The following is a 21,364-nucleotide window of genomic DNA, read 5'->3' on the forward strand; positions in this document are numbered from 1 at the left end:
ACCAAAAACCGGACCGGCATTCTCGGGAACCGGATCGGACTGGGTCGGTTCGGTCCGATTTGAGCAGTTTGCAGTTCAATCAGTCCATCTTGCTCACTCCTAGTCCACATACTTTAAGTTCACTATTGACGGAGAATCCTTCCTTTGGTTTTGTTGTTCTTTTTTTTTAGGGGTGGGAAAGGGAGAGAAACCTTTTACATACATAAAGCACCGTCAATCTCACAACACATCCAAAGATCATAATATCATTACTAACTTATTCTACGGGTGTCACCAGGTCAATGATATTCAGTGAAAATGTCTTTCTCTCAATGAATTATTTCACATGACTTGTGTGCTTTCATTCAGAGGTTATTGGAGTTAAAGAAAGTCTTAGCAGCAGTAATATCTCAGTGGTTCCTATGATTAAGGTAAATTTCATGCGTGGTCACCCATCTTCTTCGTCCCCACGCACTCTTCTTGGGTTCCAGGAAGCAAAGCAGCCACCGCCCCCGCAAAGGCTGCGTTCATGTACGTCGCAGGCTCCGAGTGCGAGTAGTCCGATCTCAGATCACTAAACTGGTCGTTTGAGTCGGGCCCTCCCACGATTGCCCCCACGTGCGTGTTCGGGTTCGGATTGGTTGATGAGTAGTACGTGGCGAGACCGTCGTTGCAGCCCACCTTGGCGGGATGGACATGGATGGACGGGATCGACGCGCCTCGGTGGTGCAGCTGCCTCGGGTATTTGGAGCCCCAGCCCACCATGTATGACGTGTTCATAGGATTCTTCCCCAATATGTAGTCCACCTGAGAACCATTTACATGCCATGATCACAAAAATTGTTTCCTATGTTCTAAGTTCACAAGCACGTTTCAATCTGGATTTAACATTGATCCATCCCCTGCTTGGTTTGTCGATTTGATGGTATGTTCTGTTCGAATAATCCCAATATGTGTAATATGATTTAGATCTCTATTGTCTTCGTCTGAGGAGGAGACGTAGCGTTTAACCTGTGATTTCGCAAATTCTCTGATGTGGGAAGCGGAGAAATGCGCAGACCCGCATTGGACTCCGTCGACGTGAGCCTTGCTCAACGTCTTCGAGTGTATCAGGAGCACCATTGACGCGCTTGTCGTGTACTGCAGATTCGAACTGTCTCGAGTGTACAGCAGACCACCTGCAAAAGAGATATATCCAAGCTATTCACGCTCTCTTTCCCTGAGCGGCTCACCAATCACCAGAATGAGAATTCAAAAATCCCGATGGACTAGAAAATGAAAAACATGTACCGGGCGTTGTCTTGATCTGGATGGTGCTACTTCCAGGCATCAATGCGCACACGAACGACGCCGCATCGTTGTTGAACTTGGCCAAGTTGGTCTTGCCCCTGTGGAACTCCTGATCGAAGGAGCAGGATTAGTATCTACATTTCCGCCCGAGAGGATTGGATTTTTCTTGCTTCGGCAGAAAGATATAATGTTTTGGATCAACAAAGGATGTTACCTGGGCCAAGAGCACTTGTGCGCCGGCGAATTTGTTGTCCCAGCTGAATTCGGAAACCGCCTGGCTCCAACCCTGGTTGCTCAATACATAGTTCAAGTAGTTGCCGTCTCCACTTGCCTTGTATAGCCAAACACTAGCCCATAAAAGCTCATCCTGTAGGAATTCAATTTTACTTAATAGTTTCAGGAGAACAAGAACGAGTTTGTGGGATTTACCTGGTAGCCTGAGTAAGAGCAGTAGAAAGGGCATGAGCCCTGGTAAGATCCTCTGTACTTGTCTGCCAATTCAAACAGCTGAAACAATGACAGTGTTCGTGCCTTAGTGTGACATTATAATTTATAAGAGGTAAGAGGAATCTTTATTATTCAATGGGCAAATATGGTTTTTTAGCTCTTACGGATTTCGATTTGCTCAGAAGCAGCGCGGAGTAGTTGGCGTCGATGGATTTAAAGACAATCGAAGCTGCAGAAAGAGCGGCGGCTGCTTCAGCTGCCGCTTCAGTTCCTGGTGAGCTAGTGGTGATCTTATAGAGCGTCCTCGCCGTGTCCATGTCCTCGGGGCGTTCCCAGCATTGGTGATCCGAGTTTCCATCTCCCACCTGTGAAAGTCACAGGGACCATTGGACCACATTACAATGATTCTCACAATGATCCAGATCAGTGAAAACAAATGTTCAAGTCCTAATTTAGATGGTAAAGCAATTTAGAAGCCTATATATTCGATGTAGAGCAAACGAAAAATAGCAGCGGACCTGCGTATATAGTGTCGTAGGCGAAGTGTGAGCTCGTAATAGGAAGTCGGTCCCCCATTTGATTGCGCTTCGCAAATACCAGAGCTGGTTGGCTGCAGCAATCTCCCTCTGGTACTCTGTAGCAGTCCAACTCAACAGGGTGACAGCGAATGCCATCGGCCAACTGAACTTGACGTTGTCGCCGGCGTCATAGTATCCTCCAACCAAGTTCACCTGCCGAAAAAGCACCATCATGTCTCTAATTTCGAGGACCTATTTTTTGGGTCAATGATAAGGAATTGTATGTTATTCTGGTTCTCAGCGACGTAGGACAGCACCCTAACTAAATGATAATGAACGCTAAGAAACTGAGGATCTTCCGTGCGGATAATACGAGTAATTGACGTGTCGGACATTAAAAATGATTCAGGAAGTATTACATTCTCAGGCCTGCCGTCCGATAGGGCAGAGTCTCCCCTCCATTTGACTCGCTGGCCCGCCGGCAACTTCCCTGAGCGCTGGCCTTCGAAGAATAAAATGGCCTTGCCAAGCACGTTGCCATAGTCAAGATCTCCGAGGCACGACTCTTTGTCTGCCTCGGCTCGAGCCAATTCTTCACGGCTCGCCATCACACACCAAAAGAACAATGTCAAGAACAACATCATCCCACAATGCCGCTGACCCATCATGATTTTCTCTCCTGCTATAGAAAGCTTGATCAATTGGAAGGAATGTGGACAGGTCTAAGTCCATATATAGAGGAAGCACATTACCAAAAATGGATGCAATTTATGAACATGTCAGAAACAAAATTGCCTAACTTCTCAAGATGTGTTTTAACAGATGATCGATTTGGATCCGAAATATGCAGGTGTGTTAAATGTGGGAATGATGCAGCAGAGTGGACATTGCGTGGAGTGTCTTAAGAATGATTGTGTAGGAGGATGATGATGAAGATAAGATCTAATCTCCCATTCCTCAACGTGGGCATGAGCATCGAGCTTCCCATAATTTCTCCGTTTTTGGCTATGCATAACACGCACATTTTTACCATTTTCTAGCAAATTTCTAAGAAGTCACTCCTTGGTTTCGTGTTTTGGTTGTCAACTCAAAAGCTTAACCAGACTCATCACTTAGCAGAAAGATTCTCATCCATGTTTATGAACTCATCGCATTCAACACTGCTTTTACAGAAAAGGTGTCAGAAAAGTCATAAACCTTTTGCATTTGTGTCAATTAAATCCTAAACCGTTTTTTGTGCCAATTGAGTCCTAAATCTTTTATCTTTGTGTCAATTCAGTCCTTCCGACTAATTTTGGTCGAATTTTGCTAACTTGGACGCCGGCGGCCAGTCACCGGTGCTGGCGTGAATAACTTTTAATAATATTTTATTTTTTTTGAAATTTTTTTTAATCTTGAATTTTTATTTTCTTTTTCTTTCTTTTTTTCCTCCCCTCCCTCCTTTCTCCAGCTGGTCGCCGGTCTAGCAACTGGCCAAAGGCTAGAGCCTCGCCGACCACTGGTGAACCACACTGGCCATGGGCGAGGCTCGCCCTCACCAGATGACCGCGAGGGCAGCCTCGCGCTGGTTGGCGAGGTTCGCCCTCGCCGGTCATGGGATCATCGAATTGAGGTCGGGCCTCGCTCAGCTGCCGGCTAGGCTCTAGCCCTTGCCAGAGGCCACAAGGTCGAAGGCCTTTGGCGAGGTCTGGCCTCTGCCCTGCGACCGGCTGGAGGAAGGAGGGAGAGGAGGAAAAAAAAAAAGAAAAAGAAAAGAATAAAATAAATAAATATTAAAATATTATTAAAAGTTGTCTACGTCAGCGCCGGTGACTGGCCCGTCGACGTCCACGTCAGTAAAATCCGATCAAAATTAGTTGAAAGGACTGAATTGGCACAATAACAAAATATTTGGGACTCAATTGGCATCAAAAAAGATTTAAGACTCAATTGGCACCAATACAAAAGGTTTAAGACTTTTCTAACGTTTTGCCCCTGCTTTTACATAGAAATAGACCTGTTAAACGGTTGGATCGGATTAGGTTCGGATCAGGTCAAAATGGTCCGATCCAAATTAACCAACTAACCCGTTTATGACCCATTTATTTGTAATGTAAATATCCCGACCCATACCCGGCCCAACTCATACCCAACCCATATTGCTAAAACACTTCTATATTTAATCCAATCTATGAGCACTTGTTTCTTATGACTTTTTTTAAAAATTATATTGCTAAAACATTATGATAGAATTATGATAGAAGTAGGTATAGAATGGAACAAGGATAATGCCAGTTCCCTACGCAAAACTTATGCTTCTCCATTTGGTAATTTAATCTCCCAATCTTTCGTTTGAATGATTACCAACATTTTACTAGTTAAATTACCATCTTGTTTTAGGTTATCGACTCTCAATTTGAGTTACTTATCAATTTTTATTTTTATTTTCATTTATCAACTTTTGATATTGTTTACCAATTTTATTTGTCTTTCTTACAGAGATCTGTAATTTGTCAACTTTATGCGTACTTACCAATCTTTATCTATGTAACTTACCAGCTTTTCTATTATTAGTCTACCAGCTAATTTTAATTTACCAAGTCTCATTCAAGTTGTTTACCAATATTTAATGGATTTCTTTTCATTTACCAACTTTTCTACTAAGTTTCCACTTTTATTTGCCTTACGTTTACCAGCTCCTTTTTTTTTAAATTATCAACCGCACTTCGAGTGATTAATAATTTTTCTTAGATTAAGTTATCAATTAATTTTGCATTACAAATTAGGGAAATTTTCAAATAAGAACCCAAAGTGCCTTCATTTTCTCAAATAAAGACCTGAAGTGGACCTTGTGTCAAATAAATACCTAAAGTGCTATCTTTTTCTCAAATAAAGGCTTGAAGTGGTTATAACAGTTTCAAATAAAGGCCTCACCTTGTCGGCTCACCGGCTTGCTAAATTTTCCAACCGATTAAGGGCATTTTCGTCCAAAAATAATTTTAACATAAATTTAAATTAAAAAATATATTTAAAAAAAAAAAGAAGAAAAAAACAGGGGAAGAGCTTGCAGCCCTTCCTCGCCTATGGCCGCCAGCCCTTTGTGGCCACCGCCCCATCGTCGGTGGGGCGGCGACCATGACCGGCTGAGGTGCTGGCGACCCTCACCGACCAGAGGCGAGGGCCTGGTGGCCCTCGCCAGAACCAGGAGGGTCGGGCGACCCTCTCCCAGACCTATGCGAGGCCAGCGACGCTCGCCCAAACCGAGGAGAGGGTCACCTTACCCTCCCGGTTTCGATGAGGGCCACTAGGCCCTCGCCTTTGGTCAGCGAGGGTCGCCAGCCATGGCCGCTACCCCACCGGTGATGGAGCGGCGACCAAAGGCAGAGGAGGGCCGCAAGTCCTCCCCCTGTTTTTTTTTTAATTTAATTTTTTTTAAGTTTGTTTTTTATGGAAAAAAAGAACGAAAAAAATTAAAAGACGAAAATATCCTTAACTCTAGTGAGGTTAGGCTCTTTTTTGAGACTTAGATGACCACTTCAGACCCTTATTTGAGACAAGGTTCACTTCAGGCTCTTATTTAAGAAAATGATGGTACTTCAGATCCTTATTTGACACAAGATTCACTTCAGGTCTTTATTTGAGAAAATGAGAGCACTTCGAGTCCTTATTTGAAATTTTCCCTACAAATTATTATTTTACTAATGTCTATTTGAATTGTTTTTGACATAACAACTTCCCTTATTTCATACGAACAAAACCCTTGTCCTATTATTTGCTAACTTTTATTTACATTTCTTATCAACCTCTAAAATTTACCAAGTCAATATATAATTATGTGTCTTACTAACTTTTCTTCAATTAAGCTACCAATTAGTTTTGAAGAACCAATTCTCATTTGACTTGCTTACTAATGTGAATTTGTTTTCTGTTATATTTACCAACTTTTTTATTGAATTGCCACTTTTATTTGACTTGCTTTCCAACTGTTCAAATGTACCAACTATTTTAAATTAGGCTGATCTCAATTAGAGTGATTACCGACTTTATGATAGTCACCAAATAGGTTTGCATTGCCAGCTCTTATTTGAGTTAGCTACCGATGGGTATTTGATTTTTATAAAGTCATAAACTTCTCTATCTCAATCAAAAAGAAACTCTTTCTTTTTTTCATTTACCACCTTTTATTTATCTTTTAGTATCAACAGCCTTAATCTATGGGACCTCCCCGTCTGTTTAGGAATTTTTATTTGGCGAGCTGACAGAACTGCATTTCTTATTTTAATGTATTGGTGCTCGCATCCCCCCACCCAATTCCCCTCTATATATTTGTCTTCCTCAGAATGAGGGAATACCCTCTTGGTGTTTTACGTTTGGGGGATGCCGAAGTCCGTGAAACCTCAGACAAAGCAATTTAACCTCTTATAGGATTAGCGTTTTTTGTGTGACTTACAAAACTTTCCAAATCCTAGTGATGCATGTAGAGTTTTAACAAGAGGTGGGTGACCAAAAAGATTGGGGAAAGATCTAAGTTTTAAGAGGGCGAAATATACGGATTTTCTACAGGAAAATTTCATAAAAATATAATAGATGTCAATTTCACACCAAACACTTGGTTTGTTTCTTTGGACCAATTGGAGAAGAATTTGACAAGCAATAGTGTCTACTACAATGTTCTCCCTGCTCCATCCACTCACGGGTAAACAAAGCGTTACAGTACGCAAAGGTAAATTGCAGAAAACCTCTGTAAAAGGAGAGATCATAAGCAATGGGGGAAATCGGATAGCGAAGTAGAAGAAGAAGAAAGAGGAAGAGAGAGTTTTTGTTCTTGGTGAGGGTGGTGGACCTCTCAAAATGGGTAATAAATATATTTCTTAATTCATATTTAATGGGTAGGGTTATTATGTGGACTAGTTATATTCATCAAATATAAATAGGTTTAGAATGGTGAAGTTCAAAATAATATAGATGTTAAATGGGTTCACAACTTACTAAGACCCAACTCATATTTATGACCCTCTTTTCACTTTCTCCCGCCTTCATTTGATCTCACGATCGCTTACTCCATGTTCTCACCTCAATTTGGGTATAAATTTTATATATTGAGTTAAATATACAATATGAGTTAGGTATGAGTTGGGTCGGATATGGTCACTAAATTTATATTGCATGGAAATGAGTCAAAATGGGTTAAATAGTTCGATTTGGGTCAGACTATTTTTTTCGACCTAACTCACCCATTTGACAGACCTAGGGTGATACACATTCTTATTCTGGAAAATCCTGGCAGATTTTGTTTATATGCGTTCTCTCTCATACGACGAACCACATTTGCAAAATTCAATCACTTGAAGAGACATGATCAATCGAAGCAAACCTAGTAACTAGCTCATTAGGTGGTCTCCCCCTCTTGTGTAGTCGATTCAACAAGGTACAGCGTGCGGGTCACTTCTCGCCATTGAGGATGAGTTCATGTCTTTCAAGCTTTCTAAACTTGTAGAGTTGTATTAGTTGTAGAGACTTAAGTGCGGAGAGGACGAGGATGAGTTTAAGCCGCTGTGACATTGGATAATGTTTCTGCGTGAAATCAATATAGACAACTTGCGATGTTTAAACTAAATTATTTGTAACTTTCTCTTGCTTTCATCAATGTCATACAAGTTAGTCTCACATATATGAAATGCTTACACAAAAATGGGATGCACTAACAAAAAACATGATGTTGTCAATCACAAGTCGGTGTAACTAGTTGGGGCGTTAGGAAATTTAGTTCAAGGATTAGATGTCACACATTCAAATTCTGTAAGTTACGAGCAAAGTGCTCTCGATCAAGGTTGCATGCATAGGTAAAGCCCAAACTTAATCAGTTTATACGACTTACAGGTTATATCATGGGCTTTTAGATATCCAGATCTCCACGTTTGTACTATAAACTATGAATTTTCTTAACAAGGGGTTTCTCTTGGGTCCTTAGTGTTCGTTTAAAAGGTAACCCCATCAAAGGAATGGAGTCCAAACTCCTACAGGAGCCTCCACGGCATGTCCCCATCTTTTGGGGTGAGCTCCACGAATGCGTTTCTTATTTTAACGTGTTAGTATCCGCACGTCTTACACCCCCAATTTCCTTGTATCTTTATCTTCTCCAGGAAGAGGAAATATCCTCTAGAAGTTTTATATTTCAATGATCTTGAGGTCAGTATGGAGCCTTTTTTAAGGATTTGTTTAGGTATACACATTTGTGCTCTAAACTATGAACTTTGTCTGTGCATTATGAAACACTCGACTCTCATGGCTTAAAGGAATCGTACATGACCACACAATCTTTTGTAATTTCTTTTCCAGTTTTAAAGGGCACCCTCGAAACTACAGATATTGAGAGAGAGAGAGAGAGAGAGAGAGAGAGAGAGAGAGAGAGAGAGAGAGAGAGAGACGTGATTAGTAAGTAGCCCTAGCTTGGTTTTTTGGTACACGCCAGCTTGTAACTTAGCAGGTAGCTTCTCTTGACAATTAGCTTAGAATGATGAACTTTTTGTCATATGACCGTTGTACTCACACCATTAATTTAATTCTGGTGGAAGTTGAGGACCATGTTTCCCCCTACACACAATCTCGCTTCCATTCACGTGGTTTTACTATGGAATAACTTGCGTCCCTATCTCTCATTTCATTCGTATCGGTCCGTGGTTACTCTTTTATGTCAAAAACATGGCCCAAGGTGTGGCAGAACAACTAATGATGAGCATCCAATCGAGTTTCCTTATCCGAGAGAACAAGTTAAAACTACGGAAGTCGAAAGCGACTGCGCGAAAATATAGCTCAAGAGACGAGATAAAAACTTATTACTGTTCCTAACTCGAGTAGGTAAGATGTGGTAATTTTATATGAAATAAGTTTTACAAATGATGTGGCAAATAATCGTTGAGCGCGACAAAAACTTTCAAAATAATTTTATTTGCATGTCTTGTTGGAGACCGCAGAAGTCATCCTATCACTTGGGATGATCGTCAATAGGGAGCCCAAGTACTAGCCTGTCAACATATCCACTTAAATATACATTCACTCTCCCCCTCATATGTGAGCTCAGTGTTAAATCTGCTTCCATTAATTCATGCATCGGTCTGCACCAACCATCAGGACCGCATTGCTACCCCACAAGGCCCACCATCCGAAAAGAGGGGGTCACCAATCAAACAACAGCTTTGATACCTATCTTGTGCCCGAGGAGATCGCCAAGAGAAAGCACAAGCTCGAAACTGTCAACATATTCAGTTGGACCCATTTTCACTCAATGTGGGACTTTTTAACACAACTCACACGTGTAACTTAATAGATCTTGTGCATGAAGATAAATTATATAGTCAATTGACCCCATGCGTGTTATCATTTCGTCTCCACCATCAAATGTCCGTCCCATATCCTTTTTCTAACCCCCACAGAAATGGCACTGTCCACGTGCGGAAGATTATCCAGGCGGGATGGAGGTCAGTCGCTCTTGATACTTGGAATTCGACACCCTTATTCTAAACCACCACAACCGCATTACATCTGTCTATCTCGTAGATTAATCTTATCGGATCAGTCGTTTAACAAAACGTAAGCCTCTGTACTTCAAGACATCTCAAGACCCAGAGACGAGACGTGCTTGTAAGTTGTAACTTATCGTTGTATCTTTCGTTAGGAGGAGCTTAGAATATTCTCAGGAGTGTGAGGAAGAGAGTGCTTTGTCCAAGTGTCTTACCAATAGCTAAGCGGGACAGTTGAAGTAGTTGAATGCAACTTGTCTCTTTCGTGGATCTAAGGTAATTGGGGCCACCCTAAAAGCTCGCAGAGGGTTGCATGAATGGGGAGAGTTCGTTCCAACCTATTTTTACTTGCATCCCAGCACCTCAAGTCCATCGTCTGCTCATCAAAATCTTCCTTTGCCTTCCCATTTCTTAGTGGAGCCGTATGGATGGAAGAGTCCCACCGACGCCGCTGCCGCCGCCTCCACAGCCACTGCTAGCTCTGGCTGAATATATGTTCCCATGCATCAATCCACACTTGCTTCCGTCGACCCCGTTATTACACCCTCCTGCGCTAATGCCGCAAACATTAGACCCTCAACAATTCGCCATAGACATGGACTGGTTTAGCCTCTTGTCTGGCTCCAATAAATTTGCGGATCACCAACCTTCACCAACAAATGCATCCTCAAGCATTAGAGGTGATAATAATGGAGGTGAGGAAGCGAAGAATGGAGGTAGAAGCTGTAACAAGAAAGTCGGCAAAACCAGGAAAGCGATCCCGCCGAGGATTGCGTTCCACACGAAGAGTGCCGATGACATTCTCGACGATGGATACAGGTGGCGCAAGTACGGCCAGAAAGCTGTGAAGAACAGTGGCCATCCAAGGTAAGACTGACCTCGCCCTATTTGAAAAGTTCTGCTCGATTCATTGAGTTTCCAAAGAGCCTCAACATGATACTTCTAGTAGTAACTATGTCAACTAGAACAATGTAAATGATGTTTGTCATGCTCCAAGCTGGTGACCCAAAAGCATTAATGGTAGTCATCCAAGGAGGTGAGTTATAAACAGGTCCCATTCCATCTTTTGTACGTGATTCGTAGCACTTTTAGGATCAATAACTGCATAGTCCATCAAGATTATCCCAAACCATTTTGGAATTATGGGTTGTTGAAGTCTGAAGTTAGCCACGCTTTCGACTCAAGCTTCTCACAGTTTTTCTTTTACTCGACATGAACAAGGAGCTACTACCGTTGTACGCACCACACATGCACTGTGAAGAAGCAAATCCAGCGACTCTCGACAGACTCGAGCATCGTCGTGACGACGTACGAAGGTATTCACAACCATCCTTGCGAAAAATTGATGGAGACCTTGACTCCTCTTCTCCGGCAACTGCAACTGCTCTCCGGTTTCTAGTTCCGGTTCGTTGGTATCCAGAGGACGACGAATTAGCAGAATCTGGGGAGAAATTGTGTGGATCGAAATGTCCTAAGATGAAGACTGACAAGACGCAGGAAAAAACCTTGGTAATTGTTGGTAAAGAACAGAATAAGCTTGCAAGCCAATCTGCCTTCCCAGGCAATGTAATACCGCTCAACTGGTGGGTTTATAAAAAGAATGTTATTATCTCAGCTCGTAGTACAACATTTGTAGATATTGCAGAATGTCAGAGCAGGTACACCATCAAAGTTGAAGATTGAAATCGAAAAGAAACTGAAATTTACACTTGCAAAAGACTAAATTAGTCTCACAAAATACCTGTAAACATTATCAAGTCAGTGATGTGCCATTACAACAGCAATTATACTGAAGTAGAGAAGACAACAATGCATAAGAAAAGAAACAAAATTTGTACAAGACGTGCTTATAGTCAGGTACTTTTTTTATCAATGGCATCTATCGGCCTGCCAAGTCCCCAGCTCAAAAGAAAGTAGTTGATATTGTTCCTCCTCAACCTTACTTTCATATGCCTGAAAAAATATAATGGATGTATAATCACCGTTGACCACCTGTACAGAGATCCTGTTCTGCCCAACTTCGACAAAACCTTGAGCATTTAACTGATGATGCCATACCAATGGAGGGGAAGTTCTCTACACCTGATCTACGAAACCCATCAAGACACTGCCTGATGACGATGCTAGAACCATTCAGATTCCATTTTCATCAAAAGCAGCACGAGCAGGCTTCTTGACTGCACAAGCTTGGGCATGATATGACGTAATAGCAATTTCATAATGGAAATGTTCCCAGCTCATGGCCATGCCTTGTGAGAAGAACTTTTCTCTCACCGGCCCACTCTAAGCGATAGGAGAGGTCGAGATTATGAATCAAAATGTTCAAACTGTCCTCGCCTGCACAATCTAACTTTTCCTACATTAGAAGTTTCATGTCAGAATGGATGAACAATCCATAAATTGTACATTTGTAGCTGTTACTGCTATTCTTTACAAATCTAAGTAACAACTTTATGTTGAATGGAATCCTAATAATGAACTGATGTGATTGTATAGGTGCATTTGACACAACATGACATAAGCTAACCCTCTACAAAATGTGGTTGCCACATGGTTCCAAGATCCATATGTTGGGACAAAAGCCATGCCACATGCGTAACATGTGACCTGCCACTTGTACTAGCTAGATTGCTACGTGCTCGGACTTAAAAGCTGAGTCTAAGCCATGAGAGCAGGTGTATTTAAAAGCTGAGTCTAAGCCATGAGAGCAGGATACACCGTACTTCATTTAAAGTTTGGGCAGAATACAGAGTGGAGACGAATTATACTATAAATATGGTAATAGTAACATTGTCCTTAAGTGACGGTTATAATAACATATATTTGAATTTAATGGTAAAATTAAATGACCCAAAATTTGTGAGACCTTTCTTTATAAATTACATTTACCCCATTTGCAATCTGTGTAAACTGGAAAATAGTTTCAGGCTGTTAAACTTGACATTTCCTTTTACATCTTGTGCGGAACTAAACCACTATACAGTACCTTCAAAAATCTCATACAAGTCAATATCTAGTTTAACATGAAAAACACTCCAATTCACCTCGTTTAACATGAAAATCACTCCCATGTCTCGTATAGGTCAGCTTCCTCTCGTATCGATAAGTATATATCTATGAAAACTATGCTAACCATCGCCATTTAACGAAGTTGTACAAAGTCTGTCAATTTCGGGGTATCCCCTCAAACTTCCCCGTTAAGAAAAAATCGAATGAATCGACTACTAATGGGTCATTAATGAGAGACACGGAGAGAGAATTCTTAACCTTACAAACTAGAGTCTTGTTATTAGTGGAGTCAATTAAAGAGAGAATCCTTAAAACAAAAAGAAAATTAATATTAGCCGAAGAGTGCAATTTGCTAAAACAAGTGTCAAATAGAGTTTTCTTTTGTTCAAGAACTTACCAATTAGATTATAATAAATGAAGCCTAGAACTTCAAATAGTAGTTGGCCGCTCCTTTAGATTTCTATATCATTTTAACTTTGTTCATTTCAAGACAAAGAAAGCTTTTCACTAAGAAATCCACCTTTTTATAGAAAATACTAATACATATGCATCCAAACCCATACAATTCATGCCCAGGCCACTAGTACCGACATGCTACCATGATCAGGACACACTACAAGCAGCAGCAAAAGTGAAAGCATGTAAGCAAGGCCAAAAGACAGCACGAGATCATATCTCCATGAAATTAAAACATTACCTGTGGACTGGATTGCCCACCAGGTCCCAGTATGCTCGCCATCACACTTCTCTGAGCAGTTTTAGGTGAAAATCCTTCCCAAGGAGGAACGAAAATCAATTTGGTGCAATGGACGGGAACATAGTTACGGCTGAGTTTCTCCCACCAAACTGATCCTAATGACCACCATCTTATCATCAACCCATGCTCAGAGAAAGCAACTAAACCCTGCAATTGAAAGCTCGAGAGACATGGTTGAATAAGAATGAAATCCCATTCAGGTCGCCTAGGAGGAGGACATGAATGAAGAATACTTAAGCCTGTTGACAGATGAAGGTTCAAATGTTAAATTAAATTACCTCTCCATCCGGAGAAAAACTCAATGCTGAAATCACAGTCGTTAGTGCCGTCCCAGAAGATCCTGCAAGAAAACTCGGTAGTCCAAGAGGTGCACTTGCATCCAGAACCTTGAATTTCATCACACTGTTTAGACAAAGAGTGGGCTTAGAGAAATGATGAATATTCTAATCAGTGAATAACCATTAACATTAAGAGTATTTCAGAGGCATCTTTACATATTGCTTTGTACTTCCATGCATGTTTTGTGAACTTTTATAGTAGAGACGAGCAGCTAACTGATGTAAGTAACACTATCGAAAAGCATCAGTCTTAATTGGTTCATTAAATTAAGATTGCTACAGAAAGAAATAACACCTGATTGGGAACCACCATTGTCAGCCATAATGATCTAATGATCACTGGCACATTACAAAAATAGATTATTCAGAGGAAAAGTTCATTCAATCATGAACATGGAGAGTGAAGATCGCATATGGATGGTTACAAAGTCCAAGAGAAAAATGGCATCCTATACCTTCATTTGCTAAAGAGATGTCATTATTGACAGACAAATTCTCTAATATACTGTTACTCCTTGTTCTCACCCATTAACAAAAACTTTTCTCAGGATATCTAGTAATTGCAATTGTATTAAAAAAAAAAAAACCTTCAACTTAACTCCCATGATTATGTTGCATCATACCTTTGCATGTCATACACACGAATGCTAGCATTGCTAATCTCTCCAATCGCATCACCAACAGCTAATCTGGTCAAATTGTCATTCAGTGCTACCATGGGAAATACGCGAACAACTTCCTTCAAAGTTGTCATTGAAGTCTGAAGGCAAGTTTTCCGCATGATTGAGTTGCCAGGGTCCATGGTTTGTATAATAAAGTTAATTGCCTACAATTCAGCACAATGCTTAGACACATAAAGGCATTCCAAGAACAGGATTTCATATTTTCATCAAGTCGAGGACAAGCACATTCACAAGAGCATGGAACAGTTCATACACTAGTATATACTAACTGAGAAGCAAAGAAGAGAATCACATGGTTTGAACCCAAAAATGAGGAATACCACTGAAAAGACCAGAAGGCAAACGCATATAGAAGAAGCAACTGGGCACTTGGAGGAAAGAAGGAAAAAGGATTGCGAGAGTGCACACTCAACAAATGTGGCTGAAATGCACAACTATTTTTGGACTTACATAAGCACAAGCAGAAAAGTTATTAAGTAAACTGCAAAATGGGACTTACTTATAAAACCAGAATACTAAATCAGTTTCCTGTATAGAATGGCTAACTATGTAATAGTTCAAACACCCCAGAGGATAGAGGAAAAACATTGGAAATTAGAAAAAAAATGCTGACACAAGATACTAGTCTGCCGACATGTATATACATGATCCAACTCCACTTGGAATTCTTAAAGAATTGAAGGAACATTTTACTAACCTTATCAAGGAATTGAGCCAGATTCTTGGGAGCTCCACGCACAACTCTAATAAGTGTAGTAAGGGATACCAAGTGAACTGGTGAATCAGATGCAGTAGACCAGATTTGGCTTTCTATGGCATTAAGAAACCCATGAATGTCAGCCATTGCAAGACTTGGAAGAAGAATCTCAATCAAAGTCTCCCGAATTTTACTAGGTATGGCTGGACTCGCAGATGTACTGCTTACACACTCAATTTGGAAAAAGATATCTCCAATCAAACGGGGGATTTCAGATCCAATGCATACCTTCCATATGTCAGCCATACCTTCAGCCAACAGCTCTGCGGCAGTGGAACTGTATTTTTCATTCATAGCCATGACCAATTTCACTAGATGATGAACAACCAGCGTGGCCAGACTTGGTTTTACAAGGCTGGGGTACCAAACGGCTAATGCAGCTGCAACGATAATATGAGATGTCATTGCATCTTGCCCTGTTCCTCCAACACATGAAATCCAATCCTGCACTTCATAAGATTCTAGCCATATCATAATATTGGATTCCTCAACCTGCAAAATCTCTTGTGTTTCCTGTTCTTCAATATCTGCTCTATCAGATACTGTCTTTTCCTCTGGATTTTCATGTTCATCTTCATTTTTCCCAGCCATAGAACTCACAAACTTTATGTGATTAGTCACCTCTTGACTAGACAAAGGGAGAGGAATTGCCCGTGAAGCAGCACAATGGAACAAAGATCGTGCAGCCATCCTTACATGTTCACTATCATCTTGCCAGAAACTTACCAACAGCTGCATAAACAGAGAGAATGTCAATATGATGGACAAACACTTGTGGTATGTAACACTTAGGGGAGAGTTCCAGAAGCCTTTTAAAAGGCTAATGTTTGGCAAGACCACATACTGAGCAGGAGCATAAATTATTGATAAGTCACTCTCACTTAAAGCCTCTAGGTATATCTTCAAACTTTGTGAGCTTACTCATTGAAAGTTTAATTCTATATTTAACAGACACAATAGTAACCGAGCAGCTTCAATCCTTCTCAGGGATAAATGCATTATACAAGCAGAAAAACATTGAATTTCTGTCACTGGAGATTTGACATCAAGTACAAGTGTAAGTAGCAGCTTCTTTCCAGATTTATCAATGTCATTTCCCAAATTGACATAGTTTATATGTGTATTCATCGATTAGATTGGATAATGAAAGATATACTAAGATGGTTTACTAGATTGGTGTACTAAGTGATGTAGAATTTTATTGCATTTCGAATATGAACCACTTCTTTTAAAAAATTTGCAGTCTACCGCATTACTTAATATATTTAACTAATGGAGCTGCTTTAGTATACCTAGCATTACTCTTAGATTCTACTCCGAGAAGATATAACCAGACAAACGACATTGTTTATATGAGTGCTTGTGTGGGCTTCTACCACAAGGTAAACTCACCTTGTCTTCTTGTATTTACTTATCCAAAAAAAGACTTCACCTACAGGGCACAAGATACAAGTTGAAAAAACACAACACAGATTTTTTCTAGATATTATAAAAAAAGGAATTTACACGTAATTACGGATATTCTCATCCTCACTCCAAACCCACCCCCCTCCCCCTTTTCCCGTAGACAGAACCCCAAAAAATATCCCAAACTAGTAGGAGGCTGGTAGTGAAAAACAAAAGATGTAGTGAGTTTATGCAATCTTGCCTCAGTTAAATGTTCTTATACAAGTCCGGAGTTCATTTACGCTGGACTGCTGGAAAAGATACAAAAAAGGGCATTAAGGAATCCCAGAAATTGCTATAGATAGACGTAAAACATAATAGTAACAGTGGAACAGAGTCTAACCTGGAGGGAAGGTGGCTTAGTCTCTGGGACTTTCTCTGCAAAGTTCCGAGTATAGAACGCCGCCAGGGTACTGCAGATTAAAAAAGAGGTAGACCGTTCAATTCTAAATAAAGTACAATTAAGATGGAAAGTGAACAGAATGGAAAATTCAAGAAATAAGATGATTTGATGCCAGATGCTTCAAGAAAAATACTGAAGACATTATGAGAAATCGTTGAAAAGTAGATTAACAAAATTTATTTGCTATTAGTATCTGCATCATTGCACCCAACTTTAAAGATCCGTTCGAGAAACCGTATTCCCATGCTACAAATATGACGGTGCATCCACCGGTAAGTCCTTATTGATTTGAATAACTGAGAAAAATCAACTATCACAGTAGATCAATCTTTGTAGACAAACTATGACAATAGACACTAGTTTAGATCAATCTTTATAGACAGTCTATGGATCTTACACAGTGCTTCCACTTTTATTATTAATAAATGGACTTTCAATACAAAATTTATCAGTATAACTAGAAGCTATCTTTTTGCCTTGCAAACCAGGTAGTTAAATACCGTTAAATTCATCTAATCTGATGAAAACAACTGACATGAACTTAGGTATCAGACTAAAGTAAAGCTCCAGAGAGCACTCCAATGACAAAAAGTTTCAAAGAAATGCGTTGATCAATTGACCGGACTAGTAAGAACAAATCAAGCAAACTCCAATTGAAGCCAAAAGCTTGAATTTTTGAATGCTTAAACCCAAAAAAATCACGAATTTCAGTCATTCAAATAAAATGTTGGTATTGAAATGTAGCCAAACTCAGGACGTACTATTAGGTGGGAGTGCTTAATAAACAATACCTGCTGGCAACTGAACAGGAATGGCACAGGCTAACCATGCGTTGGGCGAGGGATACCATGGTCAATGATCTCATTGCACAAAACTCGGAGGACAATTTCCATAGCTGAAATGTGTTTATTCAGTGTCTCAGAAAAAGTATAAAAGTGCAAATGAGAAAAAATGTCCCGGCGGTAAATACAGTTCATCAAAATACCTCAAGGACAGCACTTGTACCAGGAAAAGTCACTGTAAAGGACCCTTTATCCCCAGGCAAACCTGGTGCAATAATGAAGTTCTCAGGTCTTATCAACTTCATGTCGGTAATTAGCAATTGATCAAGCCCACTGTCTACCCCCCATGAATGCAAAACCGACAAGCTAAACCGTACAATGCTCTCTTCAAGCGACCTAATGCAGTTGGACTCCACGGGACTGTTTGATGTGTTTGGACCAGCTCCATTATCAGCAAACCCAGCAACATTGTTTCTCTTCAAAGGAGAGTCAGCTTTCCTAATTTGACTTCCACATAACTCGTCACCCTGAGGAAGAAGCATCAGTGAAGTGAGATCAAAACAAAGAGTTGCTACCCCAGGGAATGGACAAGAGCACTTAATGGAGTGCTTGATGCTTTGGACAATAGATGAGCTGGCCTGGAAGGATTCAGTAGAGCTCTCCTTGCTAATGAGGGCTTTATGACTGAAGGACTCAATCCTTTTAATTGACGTTGCCATTGCACCAGAGGAAGAAAATCCCTTTTCTGAGCTTTCCATATGAAGTTTAGAAAAACCAATATCCTCAGCAATGGGAAGAAGCAGGGAGGAAACAGAAGTACTTCCATCCCTCACAGATCCAGAGACTGACTTCATGCTATTGCCCTTACAAAAATGATCAAACATCGAATGAGAAGCCACTCCCCGGAGGATCCGCTCTCTGGCTCCACTCTTTATGTCCCATATGTATAACACATCACTAGTATCAGATGTTCCTAAATAGTTTCGGCAAAGACATGCAACATAACCTCTTACACCATCCCAAACAACCCTATCAGGATAACAGGGATGTCCAGGAAAAATTCTCTCAACCCTTAGAGTTTCAAGTGAAGCAAGTGCCACACATGCATCCTCCCCAACAGTGAGAAAGCAATCACACCAGGGATGTTCAGTCTTATTAGGAGGGAGAATAATTTGGCGAACAGGAGCCACATGATGGTGCATTACAGTGATGAGATTGCCATTGTCAAGATCCCATATTCGAACGGTGCAGTCTTTGCTTCCAGACACCAAGACCTTACAGAAATCCAATCCTTTTGCATTGCCTGCCATCTGGTGAGCTGCCAAACAAAGTACAGCACTCGTGTGCCCTCTGAAATGTCTCCTACATACATCTGAATTTACTTCGAGAGAAGAACTTTCACTATGATAACCCGGCACATGAACCAAATCAAATTGTACAATCTCAATGTCGCCATTGCAATAGCCATAAACAACAGCATAAGGTGCACATGAATTACCAGAAACAACCATGGAAGAAGATACAATACGATCATTAAGTGAAGGGCTATTGCCTCCTGCATGTCGACCATTTGCATATTCGGAATTAAGTGTATCACCCTGCTCCAGACCATCGCAATCCTTGGTTTCATGGAGTAGAGAAGATTCTGAAATCAAGTCAAAACAAGAAACACCTTCCCCAACAAATTCGCACTGTTGAAAGTGCTTTGAACGGTCATGATTCCTTGACAGTGACCAAATTGTGATGTGGGGTTTCCACTGGAAAAGTTCTTTTAAACCAAAGCAAACTGACTCAATGCGGAGAAGATAATTTTTCAATTGAATGAAACAAACTGATAATCTTAACCGCTCTGGATGAGAAGCAGCAGTTACTGAAGAGAGAGGCCTACAATTAAATAAGTTATCTGAATATGAAACAAGATACAGAGTTGCAGAACCTTCGACGTTCCAAATAATAAAATTGACTGTGCACATTCTGTCGGATTGCCCAGGCAGAATCTCATGGTAACCATTTTCCAGAAACATGCATCCCACAGCACGATGCAATTGACCATTAATGCCCTGAGGACAAAGATCACCTGTCAGAGGCACCTCTCCAATAGTAACAGCAGTGTCCACTACCCTGAAGATGCAGCGATTAGATAACAGAAGAGCAATAATGTTTCCTGTGGTGGCACATGACAATACTACCCCATCCTCCATAAAACCATTTGTACAATCAATTATCTTAGGCTCAGAACCATTTCTGGGCAAGCCACCCCTACTCTCCCCATCTGGATGAGAGTCTTTTGATATTGGAACCTGTTGCATCCCACCATATGAATTAACAAGGACTGCAGAATACTTCTCCCCATGCTCGGAAGATGAAAATAAAGTCATATACCTCGGCAACCCAGTTGATAAATTTCCATGAAAAATTGTCTGTACAATGGTAAGGGTATAAGTATCTACAATAACTACAGTGCACTTGGGAGGTCTCTTATGATGAGCCTCCGAGTCCAATGAAAGCTCAACTTCCTGTGTGGATCCAACAGCCCGATGCTCAACCCAATGGCTAGCATCGACAAACGAACAACCGACACATACATATCTCCGATTAGATGGTAATGTACACAGATTGGACGGACTCCCCGCCCACGGCGGCAGCTGTCTCCGCCGTCTGCAGTGTCCACTGCCCCTGCTCCAGACACACATAACACCATCTTTACACGCGCTTAACAGAGCCCCACAACTTGAACTCTCCGTCTTTCCATCTCTGAGCACCGCAGAAGGATAACAAATAGCTAGATCAGCTATTGATGCAGCATGGCCACACAACATAGCTACTGGCTTAATCTCCTGCACATTAAAGCACATGGAGATATATCATTTGCTTTGATCCTACTTAGCCGGGGCAGGGGACACTGCAATCCAAACGGAACGAAATCAACGGAAGATACATAACTAGCAGATTTTCTTTAGGACAACATCACTACGATAAACACATTAACAGCACATGCAAGGAAACTTCGAACAGAGAGATCACAGGCGGCAGAACACCCGGAAGACGACATTTTCGACATTCACGACAAAGCAACGGAGAGACAAGTCCGACAGCTTTTTTCCCCACGCTTCGTTCGGAGACAATGTCACCGACCGGGACGTATTGGGAAGCATACGGATCATCAAAACGAGAGCCGAACGAAGGAGAAGCGAGTCGACTCACCGGATTGGCCTCGGAGCCGGAGATGTTCCACCAAACGATGGAGCCATCGGCTCCGCCGGTGTAGAGCGTGGGGGGCTGGTCAAGGGCGGCGGCGGCGGTGACGCGGTGGAGAGAAGGCGGCGTCGCCGGCCATACGCAGGCCACGGATCGGCACTTCATGGCCTTACAGAGAGAGAGAGAGAGAGAGAGAGAGAGAGAGAGAGAGCTACATGGAAGTGCTTGTTCGGAGAGATCGAGCGGCGATCTTCATCT

At 41.2% G+C, this 21,364-nt stretch overlaps 3 protein-coding genes across 5 annotated transcripts; 1 reads left to right on the forward strand and 2 right to left on the reverse strand.

The window, feature by feature from the left end:
• Positions 1–287: 287 nt before the first annotated feature.
• On the reverse strand, positions 288–2,944 carry LOC115675593 (endoglucanase). 2 transcript variants are annotated; one of them, XM_056318513.1, is made up of 8 exons: positions 2,654–2,944; positions 2,235–2,447; positions 1,881–2,081; positions 1,699–1,776; positions 1,484–1,600; positions 1,270–1,378; positions 991–1,157; positions 288–786 (listed from the first exon to the last, which is right to left on the reverse strand). In XM_056318513.1, the coding sequence occupies exons 1-8, from the start codon at positions 2,900–2,902 to the stop codon at positions 418–420; spliced, it is 1,503 nt and encodes a 500-aa protein (XP_056174488.1). In that variant the 5' UTR covers positions 2,903–2,944; the 3' UTR covers positions 288–417. The 2 variants fall into 2 exon arrangements, with proteins under 2 accessions (XP_056174488.1, XP_030454175.2); XM_030598315.2 differs by having other exon boundaries at positions 1,484–1,636; positions 2,654–2,943.
• A 7,144-nt stretch (positions 2,945–10,088) lies between these two features.
• Positions 10,089–11,347, forward strand: LOC115675384 (probable WRKY transcription factor 24). Its single transcript, XM_030598012.2, has 2 exons — positions 10,089–10,600; positions 10,955–11,347. The coding sequence occupies exons 1-2, from the start codon at positions 10,158–10,160 to the stop codon at positions 11,130–11,132; spliced, it is 621 nt and encodes a 206-aa protein (XP_030453872.1). The 5' UTR covers positions 10,089–10,157; the 3' UTR covers positions 11,133–11,347.
• A 110-nt stretch (positions 11,348–11,457) lies between these two features.
• On the reverse strand, positions 11,458–21,356 carry LOC115675382 (uncharacterized). Of its 2 annotated transcripts, none has more exons than XM_030598007.2 (9): positions 21,113–21,356; positions 18,112–20,745; positions 17,918–18,021; positions 17,067–17,136; positions 15,218–16,009; positions 14,461–14,663; positions 13,778–13,901; positions 13,440–13,646; positions 11,458–12,089 (listed from the first exon to the last, which is right to left on the reverse strand). In XM_030598007.2, the coding sequence occupies exons 1-9, from the start codon at positions 21,269–21,271 to the stop codon at positions 11,949–11,951; spliced, it is 4,434 nt and encodes a 1,477-aa protein (XP_030453867.2). In that variant the 5' UTR covers positions 21,272–21,356; the 3' UTR covers positions 11,458–11,948. The 2 variants fall into 2 exon arrangements, with proteins under 2 accessions (XP_030453867.2, XP_056174258.1); XM_056318283.1 differs by having other exon boundaries at positions 18,112–20,810; positions 21,113–21,253.
• Positions 21,357–21,364: the final 8 nt, after the last annotated feature.

Source organism: Syzygium oleosum, unplaced genomic scaffold (assembly GCF_021117445.2).
Source record: "Syzygium oleosum isolate NSW1041296 unplaced genomic scaffold, Sole_v2.1 Sole_v2.15, whole genome shotgun sequence".
In the NCBI taxonomy this organism is placed as follows: domain Eukaryota; kingdom Viridiplantae; phylum Streptophyta; class Magnoliopsida; order Myrtales; family Myrtaceae; genus Syzygium; species Syzygium oleosum.